The 24,409-nt window shown below is 38.4% G+C and overlaps 1 protein-coding gene across 3 annotated transcripts in view; it reads left to right on the top strand.

Annotated features, from left to right (window-relative positions):
* The window catches only part of SEMA3D (semaphorin 3D), a 138,117-nt gene that overhangs the window by 65,147 nt on the left and 48,561 nt on the right, over positions 1–24,409 (top strand). For all 3 annotated transcript variants that reach the window (XM_057422513.1, XM_057422515.1, XM_057422512.1), the window contains exons 4-8: positions 7,947–8,009; positions 9,703–9,822; positions 13,919–14,012; positions 16,822–16,950; positions 23,046–23,188. In XM_057422513.1, coding sequence (XP_057278496.1) covers positions 7,947–8,009; positions 9,703–9,822; positions 13,919–14,012; positions 16,822–16,950; positions 23,046–23,188 — 549 coding nt within the window. The remainder of the gene's footprint in view (positions 1–7,946; positions 8,010–9,702; positions 9,823–13,918; positions 14,013–16,821; positions 16,951–23,045; positions 23,189–24,409) is intronic.

Raw genomic sequence — 24,409 nt, 5'->3', positions numbered from 1 at the left:
ATTGTATTGTTGCCATAAATTGTTTCCATAAACATCCGCTGTCATTTTTGTATTTTACCCATATGTTCAGCTATAAAGAATTGCCAGTATCCTGCTCTCTGAAAATATTTGCTCATATTTGGCTTTGACTTTTTCAAAGGTAGTATTTGTCTTCAGTCTGAAGTGATAAACATGTCAGAAGCAATGCCATTTACTCTAAAAATCCTGGTGCACAGTTCCGTTTCAGGAGAAACAGACAGTAGTTGAGTCTGCTGTGGTTTCATTGTGGCAAATGAAGTGTAAAAACACTGGAGCCTTTCAAAATTTAATCCAGTGTAAATGAAATCAGCATCTGGTCCATTTTCTTTAAGCTTTCACATATGTTCATAACACACACATGAAAATGTGCTTTTCGGAGAACCTGTAAGTAGTGGAAGCATCTGAGTACTACTTATTTTGTGTTGGAAAGTGGATCACAGTTGAAGAGGAGAACAGCGGCATGTGGAGATCTTGCTTTGTCCCATGCAATATAAAAAGCCCATTTGGTTCCAATAAGCTTCACTCTTAACAGCCACCTACCAAGTTTAAGCTACTAAAAGTCTGTGAATCTGTCATTCAAATACAAAACTGTTAATTCCCTCTGAATTCCAGTGCATTTTACTTAGTTTGACAGCAATGTGAAAATAATCCCATACACTGGCACTTCCTGCAGTGTTGTAAATCACTCTGAAACGATCCTCCTATCCTCTCTTCCCTCTGCCCCCCATGCAATATCAAATTATATCTTTCAGAGATCCAATTTATTGCTACTGTGAAATAAGTGTACTTGGAAATTCTGGTCAGTTTTTTCTCTGGATATGTATTTCAGGTATGGGAATTAGTACATCAGGTGTAGGAATACCTGTTGAAAGAAGGAAGTTCTGTGGCAGATATAAAAGGGACTTAAGAGTACGTTCCTGGCTTTTAGGGATTTCTAAATATTTCTAAGAGTTAGCTAAACCATGACAAAAGCGTTAAGAAAGCTAGGTGAAAAAATCTAGCTCTAAAGACAGCCTGGTTAGGCTTCAAGTACAGGGAGAAATGCAGATAAGGATCTCAGATATATTCACTTCCTTTGCTGGTGACTCTAAAATACTGAATTCCAGCATACAGTAAGTACAGTGAGAGCCAGTTACACGAACTGCTTTGGGTAACCTTCCTCTTAGGTTTTGTATGTGAGAACAATCTGTTCAGTTCTCCAGGCTGTGGACTTCCCAATACCACAGACATGAATGCAACAGATGTGAGGCATTTAGAGAGCAACTGGTATGCATGCATGGTATGCTAAAATCAGCTAATTTTCAGAATTAAAATACTCTTTGTTTTCAGCAAAATAATACTAAAAAAGCATTAAATTCTTTCCAGGGCTTGTTGGGAAATTCAATGTATTTCTGGTGTTTGCCGTAATTTTCAGTGAAGTGACCTGGGGTCAGTATACAGAAGTGACAAATGTCTTAGTTCTCAGGCAGCGATCCACCAACACCCACTCTTATGGTACTGGGGTGTGACATTTGTGATATTGTCTTATGCAGCAGCATGACTGTCTTACTGGATCACTGTTGTGTCTTTTCTCAGTGCTCCTTGATCCTACTGGTTTTCTCTGCTCTTCATTTTTCAGCTGTGAATTACTAAGTTCTTCAGTTTAAAAAAAAAAAAAAACATTATTGTCATTTTACTGGTGGGAAAATTGAGGCCTGACTGTCACATATAGTAGGGCAATAGCAAAACTGGGATTAGGCTGTCTCCTGTTTTACTTTAGTGTTCTTGGATCATGTTGCCCTCTTTCCTGTACCCACTTTATGGTCACAATTGAGCTAAGTCATGAATCCTTTTTTATTTTTCCACATGGGAGTAGTTTCTCATGGAGGACAGATTCCCAGGGGGAGTATATTGCATATGCCAGTGTGACAATGGGTTTACAGATCTCTCTGGCTTTGTTCTTTGGAAGCTGGAGTTGGGACTGTCATATGGGGAATTCACTCATACCAACGAGCTTAAGCTTCTGAATTATGGTCTACCTGAGTCACAAAGCCTTAACAAGATATTTTGATGCCTAGGAAGCCATAATTTTATTGCATGCTTTCCCTCAAGCATCAATATAACAAATAGCTGGTTCATAGAATAAAACAAGGGATGAAAGCAGCCTTTCTCTTGCTGCATCAAGCGGCTGGTTTAGGTCAGTATATTTTCCCTAAGTGCTTCTAGCACCTCTTATTCCTTCAAAGTGAGAAGGAAGCAATTCCTTTCTTCACAGGACTCAAATTCAGAGAGTAAGTGTTATGAGGCATGCTGATCAGCTGATATCCTTCACTCCAGATAGGGACACATCCTGCTGGTGCTACATGTTCCACTAAAGAAACTCTCTGGAATTTCTCGTACCAGAGACTGTACTGATAGCGAAGTGCTGGAGCACGTGTGCAGCATCAGGCACGTGAGAGACTCCAGTGAAGCCCAAAGGGCTGCTGAAAGCCATCGACCTCAATGGGACACTCAAGTGCTTACTGCTGGCATGAGTGTGACTCTCCTGGGGACAAGAAACTGGAAGGTGTCACATTGATCAATTGGTCTCACTCACTGCTATCACCAGCAACTACCTCATGTAGCAGTTATTCCATTTGTAACCTGATCCAGATTTGCTGCAAGGGGCCTTGTGGGAGACTTCTCACAACTTCTTTAGCTATGTTGCTGCTATAGACCAGAACTTTGTTACTCTGATGTTTCATATTTATTGTTGCAAACTACAATCTATATTTATTTATGACCAGTTTATACGCATTTCCTCTGACTGTTTATAAGTCTGGTCTTCAAAGCCCTTTGATTCTTCCTGCTTAATATTACCAGTCTTCATTTGTATTACTGATGCTTCCCACCTTTGTGTCACCTGCATGTGTTCTTGCAGAGTGCTGGGGTTTTGCCAAGGCTCCTGAAGGTTATACAAAATAGGATGAGCTCTGACTATTTCTTGAGGACCTTCATTAGCAACTTCCTGTTGCAAGTTCTTATCAAACCATTTTTTCTTGTAACACTGCTTATTTTTGCCAGCTATGAAAATCAATTTCCTTATGGCAACTTGATAAATACTTAACAGGAGCTGTGATGGAGAGAAGCTCTACCACATTAATGTAGTATGCAATTCAGCTATGTTACTAAAGAAAAATACAATATTGCTTTTTAGCAAGTTATATTGTCTTTTGTACCATATTGCATTTTCATAGGAAACTTGTTGTTCATTCCCTAACTAAAAATTAATTTTAAATCTTTGCAAATAGATAAAACAGGACCGATAGGCCTGAAATTTGCTTGGGTATCTAGTGTTCCTCCTCTTTTGTAGTCTGACGATATATAGTATTTTCCACTCCTTTGGTGAAGTCCTGCATCATCTCAGATTTAGTATCTTCATTAGTAATAAATTATTGGGAAAGCTATACTTTCATAAATATTTTCTTTGGAATCAGAATTCACTGTTTTATTCTCGAGGCATCATTTCTAAGGATTTATGGGTTTAAGTGTTAGCTTAGAAACAAAGTTGGATAGAAAAGGATAGATACAGAAAGATGAGTAAAATACTCACCTGTAACAGGTATTGTTAGGATATTTAGGCTGAGAAAGTTGGGGCTGTTCAGACTGGAGAAGAGAAGGCTGCATGGAGACCTCATAGCAGCCTTCTGGTATCTGAAGGGGGGCTATAAGGGTGCTGGGGAGGGACTCTTCATTAGGGACTGTAGTGATAGGACAAGGGGTAACGGGTTAAAACTTGAACAGGGGAAGTTCAGATTGGATATAAGGAAGAAGTTCTTTACATAAGGGTGATGAGGCACTAGAATGGGTTGCCCAGGGAAGTTGTGAATGCTCCATCCCTGGCAGTGTTCAAGGTCAGGTTGGACAGAGCCTTGGGTGAGATGGTTTAGTGGGAGGTGTCCCTGCCCATGGCGGGGGGGTTGGAACTGGATGATCTTAAAGTTCTTTCCAGCTCTAACTATTCTATGAATCTATGATTGTGAATTCATGACAGATGGCAGCTGAAATGAAACTCTTATAAGTGAGTCCAGCTATTATTTATACATACATATAATGATATACCTATAGTATCTATGTATCAATTTATGTATGTAAATAATATTATTTTTAAAAATGTTTCCTTTCCTCTTTCTTTCCATATTTGGAGAAAGAAAAAATGTTACTTTTAGAAATTACTCTGCTCCTGATCTGAAAAGGACCTTTGTAGTTCTTAATGTTTTGTTTTAATCAGAAATCAATTTCCAGCTATCCTTTAAAGTGACACCTTATCTGTCCTACTGTTATGTACTACTTAATTTTGTACTCTGGGGAGGTTTTCATTCACTCTCCTGGCAGAGAACTTATTAATTTGTCTTTATTAAGAGATTTTAATTTCTTTCCTGATGCTAAATTTAAGAAAATATTTGTAGACTCATTTAAAAAGTAATGGTATGATTGTTTTGGTTTTGTTTTTTTTTTTTTTTAATTGAGCTATGAAGATAAAATTATGACAGTTGCCGACCTTTGGAATTTTGATATGGATATTTTGCAAGGAAAATAAACTAAAGATTAAGAGAAGAAAATAATCCTATTTAAGTATATATTTTCTGTATTTCAGTTGGTTGCATACTTGCCTTAAATTCAGTGACTCCACCTTCTATTCGAAGATTTCTCCAGATGTTTCGAATATAGATATAACCATGAAATACATATATAATTTGTGCTGTTTGTGACATGGAATTATTGTAATTTTACACATCAGTGGTCTTGTTATCATGATTATGCACTGGTTTTGAGTTTTGTTTGCTTGTTTGTTTTATTTGAGGTTTTACTTCTTGAGGAGTTCAGGAAAAAGACTCTTAAACAGGATGGTACCATTGTGAATTCAGCATGTAAACTGAAGAAAAGCCCAAACAACAAAAACCCTGACCAATCTGAAAGCATCAAACAATTTACCACCTCAGAGATTTTAATTATGCAAGAAACTATGAGAGCATCTAATCTTACTTTTTGCATGTTGTGAAACTAACTCATCTGAGTACAATATAATACTAGACTTTATTTCACCCCCTCAAAAAGGTCAATACGGATGTATGTAAATAATCTTATGCATGTGAAAGCTCAGTGAGACTGTTTTAAATGTGTAAAGTTACTTGTGTGGCAGTGTTTGAGGGAACTCGACCTGTGGCACTGTTACCCAGCATGCGATGTAATAAAACATTGAATTTATGCTTCCTTGCTTAGCATATTGGCTCATTATTTATTATGCAATTTTCTTGACTATTACAATTTGGAACTGACAGTTTTTTGGAACCTCTTATTTCTTATATGTAAGGCAAATAAATATCACTGTAACTCCCCCACACATACTTGCAAATCAGTTTTGAAGTTGGACCACTTAGCTTCACTTTTCATTGTCTAATGTGACCTTGTATAATGCTAAACCCTGAGGATGTTGAGTAACCAGAAAGTAAAACAACTGATATTTTTCTAAATAATTTACTTTGAGCAATTATCATAGAAAAGGGAGTGTGTATAGCAGCCTTGTTTGACAAACTCTGTTTCCCATGAAGGAATCTGTAGAACAATTGAGGGTAAAGTTGAGTCCATCAATCAAAGCACATCTCTTCAAATGCAACTGGGCCTCTGTCGTGGTTTAAACCCAGTCAGGTAAAACTTCATTGAGATAAGAACAGTTTAGTAACTAAGGTATAACACAAATCACTACTACTACCAGTATGCCTTCAAGCACATCTCTTCAAATGCAACTGGGCCTCCCAAAGCAAAGGTCCTATTCTGTGTAGCTGGCAAGGAGAGCTGGGCATTTTCAAAAGCCTGCAGACGGATATCTTGTCTACCTAACTGCATACCTAAACTTTGGCCAGAAATCTCAAAAAGCCCTCACAGATCTCTAGGCTTCTCTGTTACTGATACAGGAATCTTGAGCAGAGTTGGGCATAAAGTTTATGTACAAAAGGACTGAAGATCAGATCTCCTGGCCAAATGTACTTGGAGATCCCTGATCTTATATTTCTTCAGCTTTTCCTTTTCATCATATTTTTTTTCACCAGACTGAGCTCCTCCTTAACACAGTGGTACTTGCATCAGGCTACAAGTGTCAGTACTAAAAGTGAGACTCATCCCACTTTGCTCAGGCAAAAAACAGATTAGTTCCCTGATGCTACCTTCAGCTCTTTGTGATGCAGGCCTCCCAATGCTTTCCTCCGTTCTTTTCTGGCATGGTGCGCTGTGTAATCCAGACCCACTGGCATAGCTAATTTCAAATTGTGTTTTTGTACCTGGGTGCTATCATGACATCATTCTGAGAAAATGCTCTGGGAAAGTAAATTTACGCTCTGGTGCTGAGATGTTGTTCTATTGCCTTATCTCTGACTTTAAGTAAATATTTTTATAAAGGGTTAAGGTTTAAGTAACTTAAAATACATTATCTGTAATAAGAGCTCCTAATCAGAAAGGTAACTGTAAATTCACTTGAGAGGAAATTAATTTCCTTGCAGAAAGCAAATATGTCCATTTTCACTGGGAAGAGAAGTAGAAGAATTTGTGAAATAAAAAGATGTTTCCAAATTGAGGGAGGAATGCTGACTGTAGATTTTGGACAGTGTTAAAGCTATTTGACACAAGGCATTCTTTTGCTTTTCTTACCAGTATGGGACTGAGCCTGCAAATGTGGCAAGCCACATCCTACAAAGTGCCAATAGCTGGGTGAAAGAAAGGGAATATTGCAGCAGTTAACTCCTTTTGCAGGTGGTTGAGTTGTGCGTTCTTCCTTAATCATGATTTTTATTAGTGTTATATTAAAAATTCTTTATTCCCATATGTTTCACTATTTAAGATTATCTGTGATTCTATGAAGTGTGATTTGAGACTCAACTACTCATAATCATCTGTGACTACTAGTAATCTACATTCTAGTTTCTGGAAGTTGAGGCAGTAATCAATATTTGCTCAAAAGTTTGTGTGATTTGTTGTTGTTGTTAGTCATGAGAAATGGCTATAGCTTTGCCTTGACAAAATAAGAAGGAAAAAAGATACATTTTTAGTGTAGTGATTCTAGAAGACTTTAGCTTCTATTTTGAATTTAATAGAATAAACATATACTCAATAATATCCAATTCTGACTGTTTAATTGAAATCAGTGAGCCAGAACTGGAGCTGTTCTTCATTGATATTCCTTCACTAACATCACTGGAGTTCCAGTAACTGATAGTAATTAGTCATCTGGCTCTATACCAAAACCTAGTTTATAGGATTTTGCAGTGCAGATGAAAGGAGAAAGAGAAGTAGTAATAATATATGCTAACAATTATCTAAAGTACATGGTCCTCTTCTAAACTTGTATTTTTCTTAGTAAACTCAGTTAGTGTTAATGGGTGACATTTTTAAATCGTGCGTTATTGTTTTCAGTCAAATGTACTTTTTGTTCTACAAGTTTCCTGTAAACTATCTTTAGTTTTCTGAGCAAAACTTTTCATTTGAAAATTGGCAGTAACAGCTAAGTATTTTTTCATAACAGCTTTGCCAAGTTTACTGGACCGGATTAATCACAAATGTAATTTGCCTTGTTTTGCTGTCAGTTTAGTTTCAAGATGATTTGGTTCATCATATCTTTGAGAAAAACACACAGTTCATAGTGATGACAAGGTGTGCTAGCCAAATCAACTAAATTATTTTAAAAAGTGCATATAACCAATGAAGAAGTGTATGAAGAACAGGGGCTTTGATTTAAAGCCTCTTCACTTCTTGTAATGGAACCTTGTATTTGAAGTCATAATCATTCTGAAACATAAAAATTCCTTCAACATGCATAAATCTGATTTTTTTCTGTTCGTTCAAGGAAATAGTTACACTACATTCACAGGATAATTTATAATATTCATAATCTTTGTCTTATTTTAACTGTCTTACAGATTTACTGGCCTGCAGCAAAAGAAAAGGTAGAATTATGCAAATTAGCTGGGAAAGATGGCCATGTAAGTATTATTGCTGAAAGTATTGTATATCTGTATATTTGTGTCTAGGTGAGCAAAATGGGTTAGTAAACCGTTTTACACTTTTTTCTGAACTAATGAACTATGTGTTTTAATTAAAAAAATAGTTACATTTCTATTTTTTTCTGTAAATATCAATGCTTCAAGAAAAAAATGTTCAGTATTGCAAGCAACAATTGTGTTAAGCCATCCTTGTATGTAATAAATGCAGCTGAGAGAACATGGACTTTCCTCTGAAATATATCCCAGGAGATGCTCCCCTGAAATCCTTTCTTTCCCATCAAACTGCTTTTTTTCTTGTGAATATCCTGAATGTAACTTCATTATAATTCATTAATGAAACAGGGTAGCAGAGCAGAGTACAAATTAACTTAATTTGCAGACAGCTGCAGTTAAGGTTAAACCAAAATCTCAGACTCATTAGCTTTTCCCTGGAACCACAGATCATTAGTAAGTAAGATGTGTATTTAAGGTGTATTCATATATAGAATAAAACTTTCATATCTCTTTTACATACCACAGATCACATCATGTGTCCTGAGACCACTATAAATGTAAACATTTCTTGGCTCTATAACAAAATTTCTTCCTTTTCTCTCCACAAATCTTCCTGGATCTATCCAACTTGTCTGTTACAAAGGTGGACTCCAGCTCAAAACACTCTCTCAGCTCCCTGCCTGAGGAATTTCATCTTTTTATCCTAACTTATTGCTACCCTTATCTTTACAGCAGACAAAACCTAAACAACACCTCTGCTGAGCACTGGGAAAATTCTGGTAGTGGTCTGTATGGAGGATTTGTGCTGACCTACTTTTATACTAAGACAAAAGGAGAGGGACCAGAGAGAGGAATGTTTGTTTTGGACATAGATAGTAAATATATCCTTTTTGCTTCCTACACTGTCTCTGCAGCTTCCCTCTCACTTAGGTGTAGGGTGGTAGCTTCGACATATGAACAGCTCTCATGTATTCCCTCCAAAGTACCTTTTTTATATGTTTATGCTTTTGTTTGATTTTGTGAAAGGCTGTAGCAAGCTAGTCCACATAGCACAAGCATGCAGCAGCCCCTTGTGCTACTTGCCATCAAAGACCAAAACCAGTTAGAGCCAAGACTGACCAGAGCATCCTGTAGGACCCAGAAATGCCTAAATAAAAGTGAATAGGTTGTGGTTGGTGCAAAGAAAGTTCACTTAAACACAAAATATACCCTTAGAAGTATTCTGAAGCCCTTCAGTTCACCACAATGATTTCTATCATGTAATCTCTGGTGTTAAAGCTTGTGAAGAACTTTGAATTGGGAGCAAAGGCAGGAGGATTGGTAGCCAGACTAATGCAGTGTCCCTCCAACCTCTGCTTAGTTGTTGACAGGGGTTGTTTTCTACAACACAGGCTGAGCAGATATCATCCACATTGTGCTGTAACCACATAGCTTCACATTACACATAATGTAAGCATTATAGCAGAATTAGGCTTGCAAGTCTGATTGATGAACTGCCTGGTAGATAGCCACTGCAAAATTGTACCCGTCACAACTTTGAACTGTTTAGTAAACAGTCTCTGCTACAGTAGTTTGGAGTTTAAATACAGTGATACTATGGCAATAACCTAGTACCATGTATAAAGTGAAAGAGAAGAAGAAACATGAAAATTAACCTTTCTCTTTCTTTTCCCAATAGACAGAATGTGCCAATTTTATCAGGGTTCTTCAGCCCTACAACCGAACCCACGTTTACGTCTGTGGCACAGGAGCATTTCACCCTCTTTGTGGATACATTGAACTTGGAACTCACAAAGAGGTAATTTAATTTCCTCACTACTCTGACATGTCAAGGAATAACCCTTGTCTTGTTTAGCATTCATCATAGATTGGAAAATACTATGTGAGTGTGTAAAAAATGAACTGACAGCAGCTTGCGTAAATAACAGGGTAAATGGTGGATTTTTCAGCTCAGACAGGAACTCTTGTTCTCACATTTGATATATGCATATCTCTTTTGAACAAAACACTTTCTTCAGTAAAGCTTAATACACAGAATTCTTCTGAATGACACTTTCCTATGATTAACTAAGTGAAAAGAACATTTAACCCAGATGTCTTTCTTCCCAGTAAGTCATTTCCACACATATTTTCTGCTTACATACATACACACATGTTCAAGATGACACTTGTAGTTCTATCTTTAAATGTCCATATACCCTTGGTCCACAGAGATGGTTTCCTATTCCTTGTGCATAAGAGTAATATACAGTTTGTAAATAGCCTTTGAGCCTGAGTCCAGGGATGATATCTCAGAACTTGATGTTTTGCAGCCCTGTTGCTAAGTAGATGTTGGGTATCCTCCATCACTAGTAGCATATTCCTGAACTGACGTTAGCAGCTGATTGGTCTTCATTTGCTGGTGACAAAGAAATCTCTATCCTAAGTGGCAAATGTTTGAGACTAACCCCCACAACAGAAGAATTTTGGTGTTGTGTCAAGCAGCCACTTAGTACACAAGTCTCTTTTTAACTCCTGTATGTATAACACCTTGGCTATATTTGTAACACTGGCTCTGTTCTCAGACAGTGTTGAGATGTGACCTGTCTGGCTGCTTGCCTGTGTTGCAAGCTTCCTCTTTTCTTTGGGTTTCAGTGAAATGATATCATATAAGAAGTGAGGTCTAATGTTATGTTGTTAAATGTGATAACCTGAAATATGTACATATTTGAGTTATTCTGACAAATAGAATCAAGGGCTCACAAATAAAAAAGGGGGGGGGGGGGTGGAAGTTATTCATGCTTGCTCAGGCTGAGACCCATCATTATATTCTATACAATTGACTAGCCCAGAAGGGCTTCATATGTTACAGAAAACTGAAGTTGCCTTAAATCTGCACAGTGGTGCTCTTTCCCTAATAAACCATTAATGCTCCTGGTATTGTTTGGTATATACTGTATAATTGGGCTTGCAACAAAATAATTTTGTAAGCTTCTTTGCTTCACTTCTTTAAATATTCCAGTGGAAGTAACTGAAATTTTAGATCCCTTGTATCATGCTGATTCCTTAGCCTGAATGATCAAATACATGGCTGAATTGAAAAGAGCAGCTCTCAGCAAGAGTATAAGCAAGGCTCTGGTTTACCTCCGGGTCATTAGCAAGATGCCGTACTCACTCTACCATCGAACCTTTAACTACTTCATTTGTGAAGGCTGTTTTCATCAAACATCATGAAATTATAGAATTGGTCCGATTGTTCAGTCTGGCAGCCAGTCTAGACAAGGGGTCTGTCTCAATTAGAAGTGACAAATTACCTTATGAGGGGAAATGGAAGAAGAATTCCGGTATTGTATTTCCTAATCCCCTCACTGTCTCCCAGTCCTGCCTCTCCTGCATTCCTCCTGGTTGCTCAGCTGCAGTGGTAGGTTGGACAGTGTTCAGTGCTACTTATGCCTCTTCCCATGAAGCGTCCCTTCTACAGCCTTCTACTGAATTAACAGCTTTGAATTGGGGGTTGGAACTTGAAGATCTTAAGGTCCTTTCCAACCCTAACTGTTCTATGATTCTATGAATGGCATATTTTCCCTTTCCTTCTTGGACCCCAAACACCCTACAGCCAATATCCTTGCACTGCTTCTCCAGATAGATGTGACAAGGCAGGAGGGTGCTGAGGACAGGCTCACTGACATGAATTTGACAGGCAGCTGAAAATGTCACCTCATTTTAGTAAGCCAGGAGTCCTTTGTGGTAAAACAAAGCACTTCTATTGCAGATCCATTTTTGGGGGGGGTTGGTCCCTTTTTTCTCCCTCCCATTCCCCATTTTTTCACCTCTGGGTTATAAGAGTGGATAATGGTTGTTTGGTAATTAGCAACCTCTACAGGAAGATGTAGATGCCTGGGAGAGCCACAGCCTGAGGTAGCCTTGCAAAGGCTGTTGAAGCAGGCAGTGCTCTGCTGACCTTTGAAAGCTGCTGGTGGATCTGCCCAGTGCCAGTGCTGTGAAAACAGAGAGGAAAACAGAGAGGAAAACAGTGTGGATCAGGTGACTCAAGACCATAGCAGACACTGCTTTTGAAGCAGTACAAATCCCCTACGGGATCACACAATTAAAGGGGATTAAAGTCCTAGTCTTGCTATTGCTGAAGTCACTGCCAAAACTTCTCTTGGCTGCAGAAGAGGCTTGGCCTGGTTGGTGCTGTTAGCCACAGTTCTCCAAGGGATGCTCTATTCTTTGAAAGCTTTGTTCAAAGTGAAATCAGGAGGTTAATTCTGTATGAATGCCTTGTGGTGTCCATTAGTTTGTCTGGGTGAAGTATGAAATATTTCATGTTGATCTATAAATCCCTCAGTTCCTTAAGTGCTGCTGGACTTGCAGCCAGCCTCTTTGTGTGTGATACAGCAAAGGTCCTCTGAGCAGCTCAGGATTGCACATCTTAGAAGAAAGGAGGATGGGACACTAGTATTTTAAATTTATTCTTTTCCTTGATGTGCTCTGATCCACTGCAGCAGCCTGAAAATTTGGTTTACCTGATATCCCACAGGTTTGGGAAGATGAAAAGGGTGGTTGGTTGATGATTAAATTCTGCTTTGTATCAGATAGGGTTGCTGGAGGAAATGGAATTTATATTGACAGATGGAATTGATTTTTCTTTTCTCTTAAGGAGCTTAATTATTCAGTAACCTGTGCTCTTGTCTTCTGAGCCAAGAGAGTTTAGGAGACACCTCAATGAAATAGAAAGGCTTGGTCATTTGTAATCTGATGTACATTAAGGAGAAATTGAATTAATGTGTTGTAAAGTCTGATCCTATGTGGCTGTCTTTGGGCATACTTAACTGTCATTTGTCCTCTTCAGTCCTCTTGCAAGGCAGAGTTATAGAAACAAATATTTACAATCACCTTTTTTAAAGTAACTGTTTAAATCATAGAGGTGTTTTGATTTTTAATTTTAAACTAGCTTCAAATTTATGTCTCTACAATAGACATTAAACCCACAATGATTTGATTCTTGAACACCAGAGGGATTTTAAGTATCACTGTAGGTAGGAGGGTATGTTAACAGCACTTCTGTAGGCAATCTCCCTTCTCTAACAGCATCAGAAAATCAAGCTTCTGTACCTGCAAAGACTGTGCTTCGCTACTCTGAGCAATCAGTTTGCCTTCAGAAGGATTCACTACGAGTTTTAGGTTAAGCGTGCTTTTAGGAAAGTAATGAATGGATCAAGTGAAAGCATCCTTGCTGGCAATTCAAAACTATAATAAAACTTCAAATTGATGCTTGCAACAATTGTGTTGTTGATTACCCACTGAACACATCAGGAATAGTTTTAAAATCATTTCTTTTCTTTATCTTCCTCTTCGCCCTTGTTCTGTAACCCAGGAATTAATCACACTATATTTGGGAACTACAAGGAAGGATCTATTCTGATATCTCTTGTATCATTAGCCTTGTTAAAAAAACAGGAGAGCATATGCTGCGTTCATTTAAAAGGGGCTGAACTGTGTCTGCTGTGAACATTATTCAGCAGTCCCTGGAGAAATTTAAGTCAGCCAGAATCCCTTCTGGGTCTCCTGTTGCAACACAGTCTATCAGCACTTTCCCAAATAGAAGTCAATGACTTTTAAGTACAATCCAACTCTTAATTTGAGTAGAAATGAACAATGCATCTCTTTTTCTGAAAATAATTGTATTTTTTTAAGATTTGTGTCTCTATAGAGTGAACAGGGTATGTTAAAACAATGAGCAAAAAAAAAAAATCTAGATGTAAAACAGAGACACAGACTGTAAACATCAATGCTGAGATGACATTTGTGTGATCTACCACAACTTCACTTTGTATGTTAGCAGAACAGTCCGTCTATATGAAAGTTTCTCTGCAGCTGTACCAGGATAATGAATATGTATTTGTTCTCAGGAAATGGTATTTCGGCTGGATACTCAGAACTTGGAGTCTGGCAGGTTAAAATGCCCCTTCGATCCTCAGCAGCCATTTGCTTCAGTGATGGCAGGTAAGAAATCATCAGAGCCAAGTGCTCCTCTCAGATTTGTGATGGCTTCATATGTGAGCCTGGGTTCAGAGGCTCAGCAGAAGTCATCAGTGGACCTCCACTGGTGTTGGTTGTGTTTCTGGTTTGTGCTCTCAGGGGCCTTCAGCCTGCAGATGTCAAGGGGCTGGAAATGCAGTAACACAAACAGAGCCATTTGAGTGACTGCAGATCCTCTGCCAGTTGAGCAGGGAGGTGGTTTCATCCTCACCCAGTCATTTCTCCTTTAAGAAGACAACCAAAAATACCCACGGACAGACAATGTTTGAAGCGCTTCTGGGCCTCTTTCTGAAATTATCAATATATTCTGCCCTTTGAAGTCTGCTGACATCCACTATTTCCATAAATACAATTTTGAGGTTTCTATTTACTCGAGTAGCCACTTCTGAAGCTGGAAGCCCATGAACAAGATAGTGCAATCTGCCTGCTGTGTGCATCACAGCACTGTGTGGTCTGACATTTGGTGCCGAGGAATGTCAGCTTGACCTCCGGATTTCAAATCACTATAAGAGCTACTTTTGTCGTGGTTTGGTTCATAGCTTTAGACAATTTTCATTTAACTTGCCTGTCAAGCGTATGAATACAAGATAAGAGTGAAGCACCATGACATTTTCATTTGCAGCCAAAGAACAGTGGTGACAATGCTTTGAAGTATCGGTCACTCTGTGTTATAAAAAGAATATGACTAATGTTCAGTCTTTAGTCTCAGATAATAAGATAGATGATTTGTGATTCTGACCCTATAGATGGGGCAGGACTTCCTTTATTAAAAACAATAGATTAAAGCCAGTGCTTATTCTTCTCAGGGACCCCTAGTACTATTTAATGACCATGAAGTCTATTTTTAAAATGGGTTTCTAGAAACTTTAAGTTTTTGGGTTTTTTTTTTACTTTTTTTAATGCACTAGAACTCCATGATTTATTATAGTGTTCGCTAATTTCAGTAGCACTCTAGTGCTTTGACTGTTCTATTAAATCTTGTGAAATGAAGAAGCTGCTCTCTTTCAACTACAAAGAATCTCTCTTTGAATTCTACATATATTTTGCCCCGACTGAATGCCGCAGGTAAATTTGAAAAGCTGCCCTTTTTAACTGAAAAATCACATGCTCATTATCCATCTTCTGTTACAAGTTACTGCTCACCAAAACCGTTCTGGACATAACTGGAACTTGGAATGAGAGATACCAAAAGCTGAGAGAAGTGCTGAAAAAGCCTTGTCAGCAGAGCCTAAGCAAAGATGGAGAATTTCTGTTAGCCCTTCAGTTACATTGATCACTGAGTGCCTGTCAGTTAGCAAACACCAATTACCCTGCCCATTCCTCATTATGACAAATACCTTTCAGAATGTACTATTGTTTCTTTACAAAGGCGACATGCTGTCTGAAAGATGTGCTTTCCAATACTGTCACGGACATACTACATAAGTAACAATAATAATGAGGTAAAAAGAAAGCTGATCTTTTTTTTCTTTCTGAATAAAGTGCTTAAGGTGAATCATGGGTTGTGGTTTTGTTAGATTTTTTTTTTTCCCCTTGATCTCATACTTTTAAGTACATTTACATCTTTTGCAAATGAAAACACAAACATCTATGTTGAATGGTATTTGCTCTTCCTTCACTCTCAACAAAAGACTTCTCTCTAAAAGATCCTGTGAAATGCTTCCACCCAGAGGATCAGAAAACCTGGAGAAAAGGAACTCTGGGAAGGGGATTTTTATGTATCATATAGCTTTTTATATGATTATTGTTTATGAATATGAATCTTTTCTCCTTTTATGAACTCCAGGGATTCATTGTTGTAAGTCATTAAACAAAAAACAAACTCCTCCAAACACTAAAGCTATCTCGTTATTTCACAGAAAAAAAAGACTTGTAACATGCAGTAAAAAACTGACAGTGATTGATAGTGTTTCTTTGCTTCTTTTTTGAAAATAACAGAGATCTGAAGTGAAACAGAAAATATTGTACAATTCTTAAAGTTGTGAAGTTTTGCATATTCCACAAGGCTGGCAGGAGACTAAATAGTAACTGCAGTTGCTGCAAAAACTGTACTGCATTACAGATATAGTTTCCTTGTGAAACAAATTCTGTCTGCCTTATTCAATCAAGATGTCTCATTTATTTTTGTGGGACCACTCGCTATGTTAAAATGATCACGATTTGGGTCTGCAGCCATATCCCTACTATTAACACATTACATAGTTGAGAAGAATTCTCATGGTGCCTAAATTCCTCTTCATGAATGAAGTGTTGGATAGAGATCCCTACACCAGGAACGGGCCAAGTTGCAAAGTTCCCGTCGTGAAGCATCCATCATGTTTACTAGCTCAAGCCCAGGAGCAATAAAGCCGTTGGGGCTGCAGCAAGCCTGGGACACAAGAGCTAGCTTGAATGCATAGATGGTCACGTCCTCTCCATGGCCCCCAGTTCCATGGTCAGTGCTAAAGGGGCAGGATGCACAGATTGAATATACCTTCATACCTTTAAGAGCCCAGCCGGGGGAATTTACATTTCTGAGTGCCTAAAAGGTCTGAAAATTAGACTTGGACTCCTCTACTTCCAAGACATATAATTACCAATGTTACCCACATTTAAATGTAAATTACATCACAGAATGCAAAATCCCATTAAAATATAAATTGATAATACTTCAAATCATTAAATTTGTTCAGAGGCCAATTAAACACACGTGTTGTTCACCCAACAAAACACAAATAGTTTCAATTTTGTTTATCCTGCAGCTGTAGAAACCCTGTTTCTTTTTCATTTGCAGATGAGTATCTTTATGCTGGAACAGCTTCTGATTTCCTTGGCAAAGACACTGCTCTAACACGTTCTCTGGGCCCTTCTCACGACCACCATTACATCAGAACCGACTTTTCTGAACATTACTGGCTTACTGGTAAGATCCCAAACATATGCTGTTGTCATTTGCATTGTCCCTGCCTCTCTGAAGTTAATAGCCCCTTTCTTACATAAATATATGTCGAGTAACTATAAATATAGATACTGTATCATGGTATCTTTGGATTACATAGGCTTTTTTGTAAAAAAAATGCTCAGTGGAACAAAAATGCACTTGAGAAAAGTCACAGAGGTGAAAATGCTAATTAAGGAAAGAGTAGGAGCATAGGACCTAATCATTCTTTCCGTCTTTGATCTGTACATCTGTGTATAGTCCTGTAATTGGAATAATATAACGACTTTTAATGCTTCTATTTTCAGTCTTGTCGGAATAATTTTTTTTCTAAACCATTTTTCCGATCACTCCTGAAAGCTGTTCCCTACAACATGTAGAAATGACAGACTAGAAATTCCATGTTTTTAGGCAGGAGGTCTTTTTTTTTCTTGTCTTTTCCTTTTCTTTTGAGGAGGAAATATACCCTCTGTTGCTGTGAGGATCGTTTTAAAACCACTAAGGGCACCCTAAAATAGCTTCCCAAGCAAAATACTGCTTTTTCTTGCCCATTAAAAAACATTCTGAGCTAGTAAACCCTTTAAGAAACTGGCTGCTTTTACACCCAGCCAGTCTCAAACCACACACAGAGTAAGATGGAAAACTTCGTTCACAAGCAAGCCCTGCTCAATTAAGGCATCCCGCTTTTAGCCGTCAACTGTCTTTAAAGATGTGGCAACATTGGCCCTGATTCAGGATGCCTGTGTAACTATTATGGGTATATTGTAAAGCCAGGGACTGCTGACCACAGGGTTAAGTTGTCTTCCCAGCAGACAGCTTCTGAAAGGGATAATTTTGCCTCTTAACTCTTTGAGACCTCAACAAGAGGAAATGTTCCTTTTTTATTTTATTTTTCATTCCACCCAATTCTCTCCTTTCTTCTAAGCTGTTGCCTTACATTTCTGTCTAGGTGTAATTCTGTAACCTCAGGATTTCTGTGAGATGAGAAGGAAAGGAGTAGCCATATAAAGTCCTTCTACCTATTTAAATAGGAAAAGTCCTTCAGGCAGATAGAAAAATCTCACATCTGACTCTGGTGACCTTCCTTCTTTCATCTCCTGTGCTCGATCCCTTTCTTGTCCCACCTTTCCTATCCCTTGTCTCTCATTTCTACAAATCCCTTGTGCAGTGTAGACTAGAAATGGGTTGTAAGTGGTACGGACCAGGATGGGTCCTTCCAGCAGGCAGTTCTCTAACTGTAATTCACCATGCAACTGAATATACAGTTTTATCACTGGCAGCCTGCTGATGCTTAACGTGGAAAGATGGCTTGGGTAGCCGCTTTCCTAGGGGATGCTATAATATCCAAAAAAGAAAGATTTACTGCAGTTTGGCCCTGAGGAGCATTTGGTGTTATCATTATTATAGATCCACCTTGATGAGCATTACAGGGTTTAGCTCCCAGCCCAAAAGAAGTTACAGCTTAAATATCCAGCTCCAAACATTTCTTTGTGCTATTAATGTTTCTTCATGAGCAGTTTGAGGCGAGTACAAGAACACAGAATAAACTAAAGGTTTGAGAACAGTTTATGTGCTTTAGTTTGGAGGCTGGGTGGGGGTAAGGCTGTCTGCCTTTCCTCTTTTAGGTTGATTCATGTTTTATTCTGTTTTCACTTAAAGCATCTGTATTTATGAAAGTTTTCTAAGGAGAACAATATATTAATATGTCTGGATTTGAAGAACAGCTTTAGTGTGTTAGACTGCGACGTGGAAATTACCCCACGCTGTATAAACACTGAAGACCCCATATATTCTTCAGGTTTACCTTGTTTCCAGCCACATAAAAAACTATAGCCACGCTCTGTCTAAGACTTCACATACACAATCCATGCAGTGTTATGCTAAGAGGCACAGATATAAATGAGGTGCATTTAATATTTTGAAACAGTCAAAATTTTAAGGTTGGAGAAAATTTTGAGTGCAGCTCTAAATGATGAGATCATATCCTATGGCAATAAGCTATAGGGTAGCCAGTATATTTCTAGTTTATTGTGTAACACTACCAACTGCATACCATTGTGCTTTCAGCCGATATTGGTATAAAGAAAATATTTACTCGATTTCAGGTATAAAACTCTCATCTCATCTAAATCCCCTCTTCTCTAAATCTACCACCCATTTACCAAGCATGTGTTAGGCCTCCAGGAAAAGTTGTACATACTTGAGTAATTGTACAATTAGAAATAAATTATTTCCAGGCATGACTCATGTTTTACTTAGGATAAGCATAAAATGTGTAGCTTGTTTTTTACCAGAGGGCTGAGGAAATTTTGTTGTAATGCACCCTAATATTTTTTAAGTTTAGCCTTATTTTGTTTCTGGAAACAGGATTATCCTTTCCTGAGGGAAGGGAGGGAAAGACAAAGCATAAGGGAAAAATGCGTAGGATACCTTCTAGTTCCTTGCAAGGCATCTCTATCTTGACTAATTAAGACATGCCATAATCTCAGTGACTGAATAGCAGCTCCACGGAGGAGGAAAGGAGGAAGGCAGCTGATCTTTCCCATGACTCATGCTCACACAAGCTCATACTCCTGCACACAGTGGCATTGAAGACAGAGGGGATGATGCCTCTGCTCAGATTTCAGCCCTTCTCCCGCAGAGCTAAAGAATCGGGTACTCTTGCAGCCACTGACTGGAGGCATGTCACCCATGGCCATGGCTGGGCACAAGGCATGTGGGGATGGTGGCTTGGCTCCAGATGGCAAAGCCACTTACTGGAACTGACTCTGCACCACTCCACCCCAGTGGGCAAAGCAGAGCATCTCATGGTGAGATACCTGAGACCTACATACAGGCATGCACTAAACAGCTGCACATTCGTCCCTCTTTATAGGAAGCTAAAACCATTGCTGGATGTGTGCTTCCCTGAATTGCTTCTCCCCCCACACCCCCTACCCCCATTTTTTTTTTTTTTTTTCACTGCACTTAAGGCAGTTTTGCCAGGGCAAAGACTTGCCGGCAATGACTTCTTTATATTCTGTGAAACTTGGCTAGGATTCAGCTCACTTAGCAATAAGAGGCAAAAATTAGTATCCTGTCTGGGCTCAGTCGTTTGGCTTGTCTCTGTAATTTACAGAGAGAGGTGGCACTTCCAGAGGGTGACTCACCCCACCTATTGTAGGCATCTGTCTGAAAATAGGATCATTAAATAGGATAATTCATTGTCACTTTCTTCCTTGTGTCCCTCCTTGAAAGAGCACCTGAATGAGCTTAGGTTAGGAGCTTGACTTATAGACAGTGAAAGGTAAATGAACTGAGCACTGTCTTTGCATTTAATCATGCTGCGTATTTCTGGCAGCCCGACTTTAAAGACGTGCTGCCTCCCACTGTTTTGGGTTGCTTTTCCATTTCTTCATGTTCTGGGATTTGGTACTCATTTGCTATGCTCTTTGTCTGAGCCTAATGAGTCTTACTTCTGTGCAGGTCTTACTACAGCATGCACAGTTGTGGTGTCTTAAACTTCTGCTGGTGTTAGAAGGGTGTGATAGCCGACAGGTACCCAACAGCAAACATGACCACTCCACAAACCCAGCAGTGAAGGATTAAGTGTAACAGTTCTTCCCACTAAGCCACAAAAACATGTTGAAAAAAGCATAAGCAATATCTGAATTTATTGTACCATCTGTTGTCAGAGCTTGTGATGCTTTTGATCCCCTCTTTGGTTACTCACAATCTAGCCATGAAGGTAGTATGTGGGAGAACTGTCTATTAAAGCTATTAGGGGGCACAACTGTGCATATGGGAAAACAAACAGTGGTTTAAAATCATCATCATATAATTTGTTTCCCATGCAAAGAAAAAAAAACTAATTCATAGTTGGTTTAAAGACACTTTTCTATATTGTATGGATGGGTTACAAAAGATGAGATTACAAGATGGGTTACAAAAGAAGATCTCATTTGCAGAACATAATGTGCTCTTCGGATCATGATCTCTTTCATTACATTTTTTTCATTCTCTTTGTCTTCGTATTTACAGAGTATTTTTGTTTGGAACTCAACTTCAGTGTTTTCAATTGTGATTTAAAATCAATAAATATCTGTATTCCTTTAATTTGTTAGAGATTCTTCTAAATCTCTTCCAGGCATTGGTATTGAGATATTTGTTTTTGCATTTGGCTTGTCAAGTAAAGCAATGAAATTTAATTTTAAAAAACCCATATATTCAGAGTTTTGTTACGTGAATATGGATTAAAAAAAATCTATGTGAAATTCAAAAGAGTGCTATAGAAGTATTTAGCAGGTTTTCCTATTAAATGCTTATTTAGCTAACCACATATTTAAGGAAATGTACTGGAAGCGTATTTATGTATTTATTCATGCTCAGAGATCTAATCTTCAAAGTAGCCTTACAGCCCCTGAGGGGTAATTGAATATTTTCTTTAAGCTCATTTTGAAATCCTAACTTAAATTTATGGAGCTTGATGCTTGCATCATTTAATTTTTCTGCTGGCACCATTCTGTAGTGTCAGAAAGGTTTAAAATGGAAGCAGCGCTGTAGTTATTTTGACCCATAAATTTACTCTTCTGTCACGAAGGTGCACATTCAGCACTTAAACACATCCCGTTTCGTCTCCAGCTTTTGGTAGTGAACTTTTGAATCAAGGACCCACTTTTTGTCCTGTGTATACTATAAGGTTCACAGTGAAAATCCGTCAAGGCTAATGTAAAGTAACAGCCATTATAAAAAGAACAAAGGCATGAAGATACATTAAAAGCTGATAATAATATTTCCCACATATCACCAGTGTGCTCTGTTTGCTCTGCCATCTTCCAGTGTCCTCCTTAGTGCTTTCTGCTGCAGCCTGCCTGCTTATGGGGGCAAAGACTGTGTATTTTATTGCTGAAAGAATGCATTTTAGAGTCAAGGGTCTCTTTGCACTGTATTTGTGTAGCCACTTCTGGTTAAAGAAAAACATAATTGATCCAAGTGCCCTTAGAAGCACTCATCTATTGCAGCACATTAGGGAACGTCTTTAAAGTCCCTTCCCCAGGTATCTGGTTGACTTGTGCAAGGCAGGGTTGTTGCCTGCTCTGCTGCAGTCAGGGACCCCTGGAATTAGTTTAATTGATGATTTTAGTACTAAGTTTAAAGAAAAAAACCCAAACAACCCAAACCAAACCAAAAAAAAAACTACCACTGGTGAGAAGGCCTGCAGATCATGGATGAGGGAGCTGAAGAAGACAGTGAAAGGTGTATTAAATCCTTGCCTTGATAAGTATGCCCATAAGACGCAGGCAGAGACACCCAAGCTTGTTTTGGAAGAGACCAGAAGTAATCGTAATATCACAGCTCAGCACGTCAAAGCAAGGCATGCTGTAACGTTTCTTGCAAAAAACAGATTTAAATAACCCAGACAAACCATGATGTTGGTACAGCTAATCTGTTTTCACACAGCAAGGAACTGTGTCCTTAAGACTGACTAGTCAGTTGAGGATTATCATGTGCTAACTTGGGAATCCAAGTCGGGTTTGGTAGATATGGGCAGTAAGATTGTTATAGCACAGATATGTAGGAAACATTTAAAGCTGTCATTTACATTGAATTTTTAATCCATCGGTCAATAAAGGTTCGTTCATTCCTTTGCAAGCTATCTCTAGAAAACAGTAGTGTATTTCTGTACTCATAACTGCTGCAGTGTGTAACTAAATTAATTTCAATTCTACCATATAATTTCAGCAAATCTATCTAGCTTTTATTGGTGTCAAGAGCAATAAGGCAGATTTTTAGGCAGTATTTTGTACCGAGAGTTATCCTATTTTCAAACAGAGAATGATAGCCAGTGCTGCATATTTATGCAAGTGATAGTAAGGTATATATGCAAAAACATTACACTGAGAGTAAAACGTTACACAGAGAATCTCTGGTGTTTTTCACTAGGAGTTAGTAAGAAACTTTCCACTACATGTCTATATAGTGATATTTTTATTTCACTGGAAAGTGCAATATAAATGCAGATTCTGAAGCATAAATGTAGTAGCAAGTATAAAAACTTTTCTTCAGATTTTTAAAACCTTTTTTCTTGGGGAAACTTTTAGGAGCAAAATTTATTGCAACTTTTCCGATCCCGGACACCTATAACCCAGATGACGACAAAATCTACTTCTTTTTCCGAGAAATATCACAGGATAGTGGCACATCTGACAAGACAATCCTTTCCCGGGTTGGCAGAGTTTGTAAGGTGAGGACTTCTATCTTTTATTTTATTTCAAGAAAGTAAAAAAGGAAGAAAAAGAGTTTGATTTGTTTCTGTGAGAAATCTGTTTTCCCCTTTAAATCAGAAGGAAACAGTGTTAGTGAGCTATCATAATAATTTTTCTGAACATAGATTAGTAATGTTGACTGAAATTCACTTGTCTGAAAAATAGAATTGATATTGACTGTGCACCTCTTTTTAAAAAGCTGATATGCTTATAAATTATAATCCTCTGTCTAAACAATAATGTATTTACCTTCAGATATGTAATAGTGACCTGCTTTGTTTCATAAGCTTTCAGTGAGGATTGACTTGTTGAAGTGTACACAATGCAAGGTATGCAGGTTTTTGTGGAACATGCCCACTGAATGGTAGGTTATTCAAACCCATCCCTTCAGCCTAGCTCAGTACATCATTCCTGGGCATTACTGAGAGCTGGGGTCAGTCATTTGTTTCTGCACATTCCTGATAACCAGTTGGGGTGAGGGGAGGATAAAAATGTATATAGCTACTGAGCTACACCCACATCTGCCTGGAGGTTTTGTTCCCTGGGAAGAAGTGCAGTCCTTGACCTTCTTGATCAGGAGGAACCAGGACCCGCATCTGGTGCAGTGTAATAAGTTTCATTTGGTCAGTGCCTGACCTCCTTTAAACAATTACTCCCTTCACTTTCTCTTTCATTCATCCTGCTTTTGCCCCTTATGAAAGATTTCCACCCCTATGGTATTTATAATGAAGACTCAGATTTTCAGGAGCTGCACTCTCTCTGAAGAAATGTCTCTGTCAAGGGCAGAAGCATCCTCAAATGATAAGAAGAAGAGAAACAAATTCTTGCACATGACAACAGCATTCAGTGTAGAGTTTGCTGTTTAACAGCCTCCTGGTTTTGTCAAGGTCTTTTTCCCACTACTTGATTTCTGTGTCATGCATATTCTCTATTCACTCCTTTGACCCATAATACTACGGGGACAGAAGCTGTCAGTGTAAGTGGTCCTAACCTGTCCTCAGCTCCTCATTAAATCCCGGTACCCAGGTATCACTGGTAAAAATCAGGAAAATGGGACTTCACTGTCTTAATGTTAGTAAATATAAGCTTTGAGCAAATGTTTATTTCATGTAGCTAACTAGGTATCAGCAACACCATCACAGCAATCACACAAGTAGGCACATTTCTGTGATACTTTGTTCAGAAGTTTTCATTAACTT

Source organism: Pezoporus wallicus, unplaced genomic scaffold, assembly GCF_028554395.1.
Source record: "Pezoporus wallicus isolate ANWC-B61680 ecotype Strahan unplaced genomic scaffold, APGP_CSIRO_Pwel_v1 contig_3058, whole genome shotgun sequence".
NCBI lineage: Eukaryota > Metazoa > Chordata > Aves > Psittaciformes > Psittacidae > Pezoporus > Pezoporus wallicus.
Note: the sequence above shows the minus strand (reverse complement) of the source record. Positions and strands in the feature narration are given on the sequence as shown.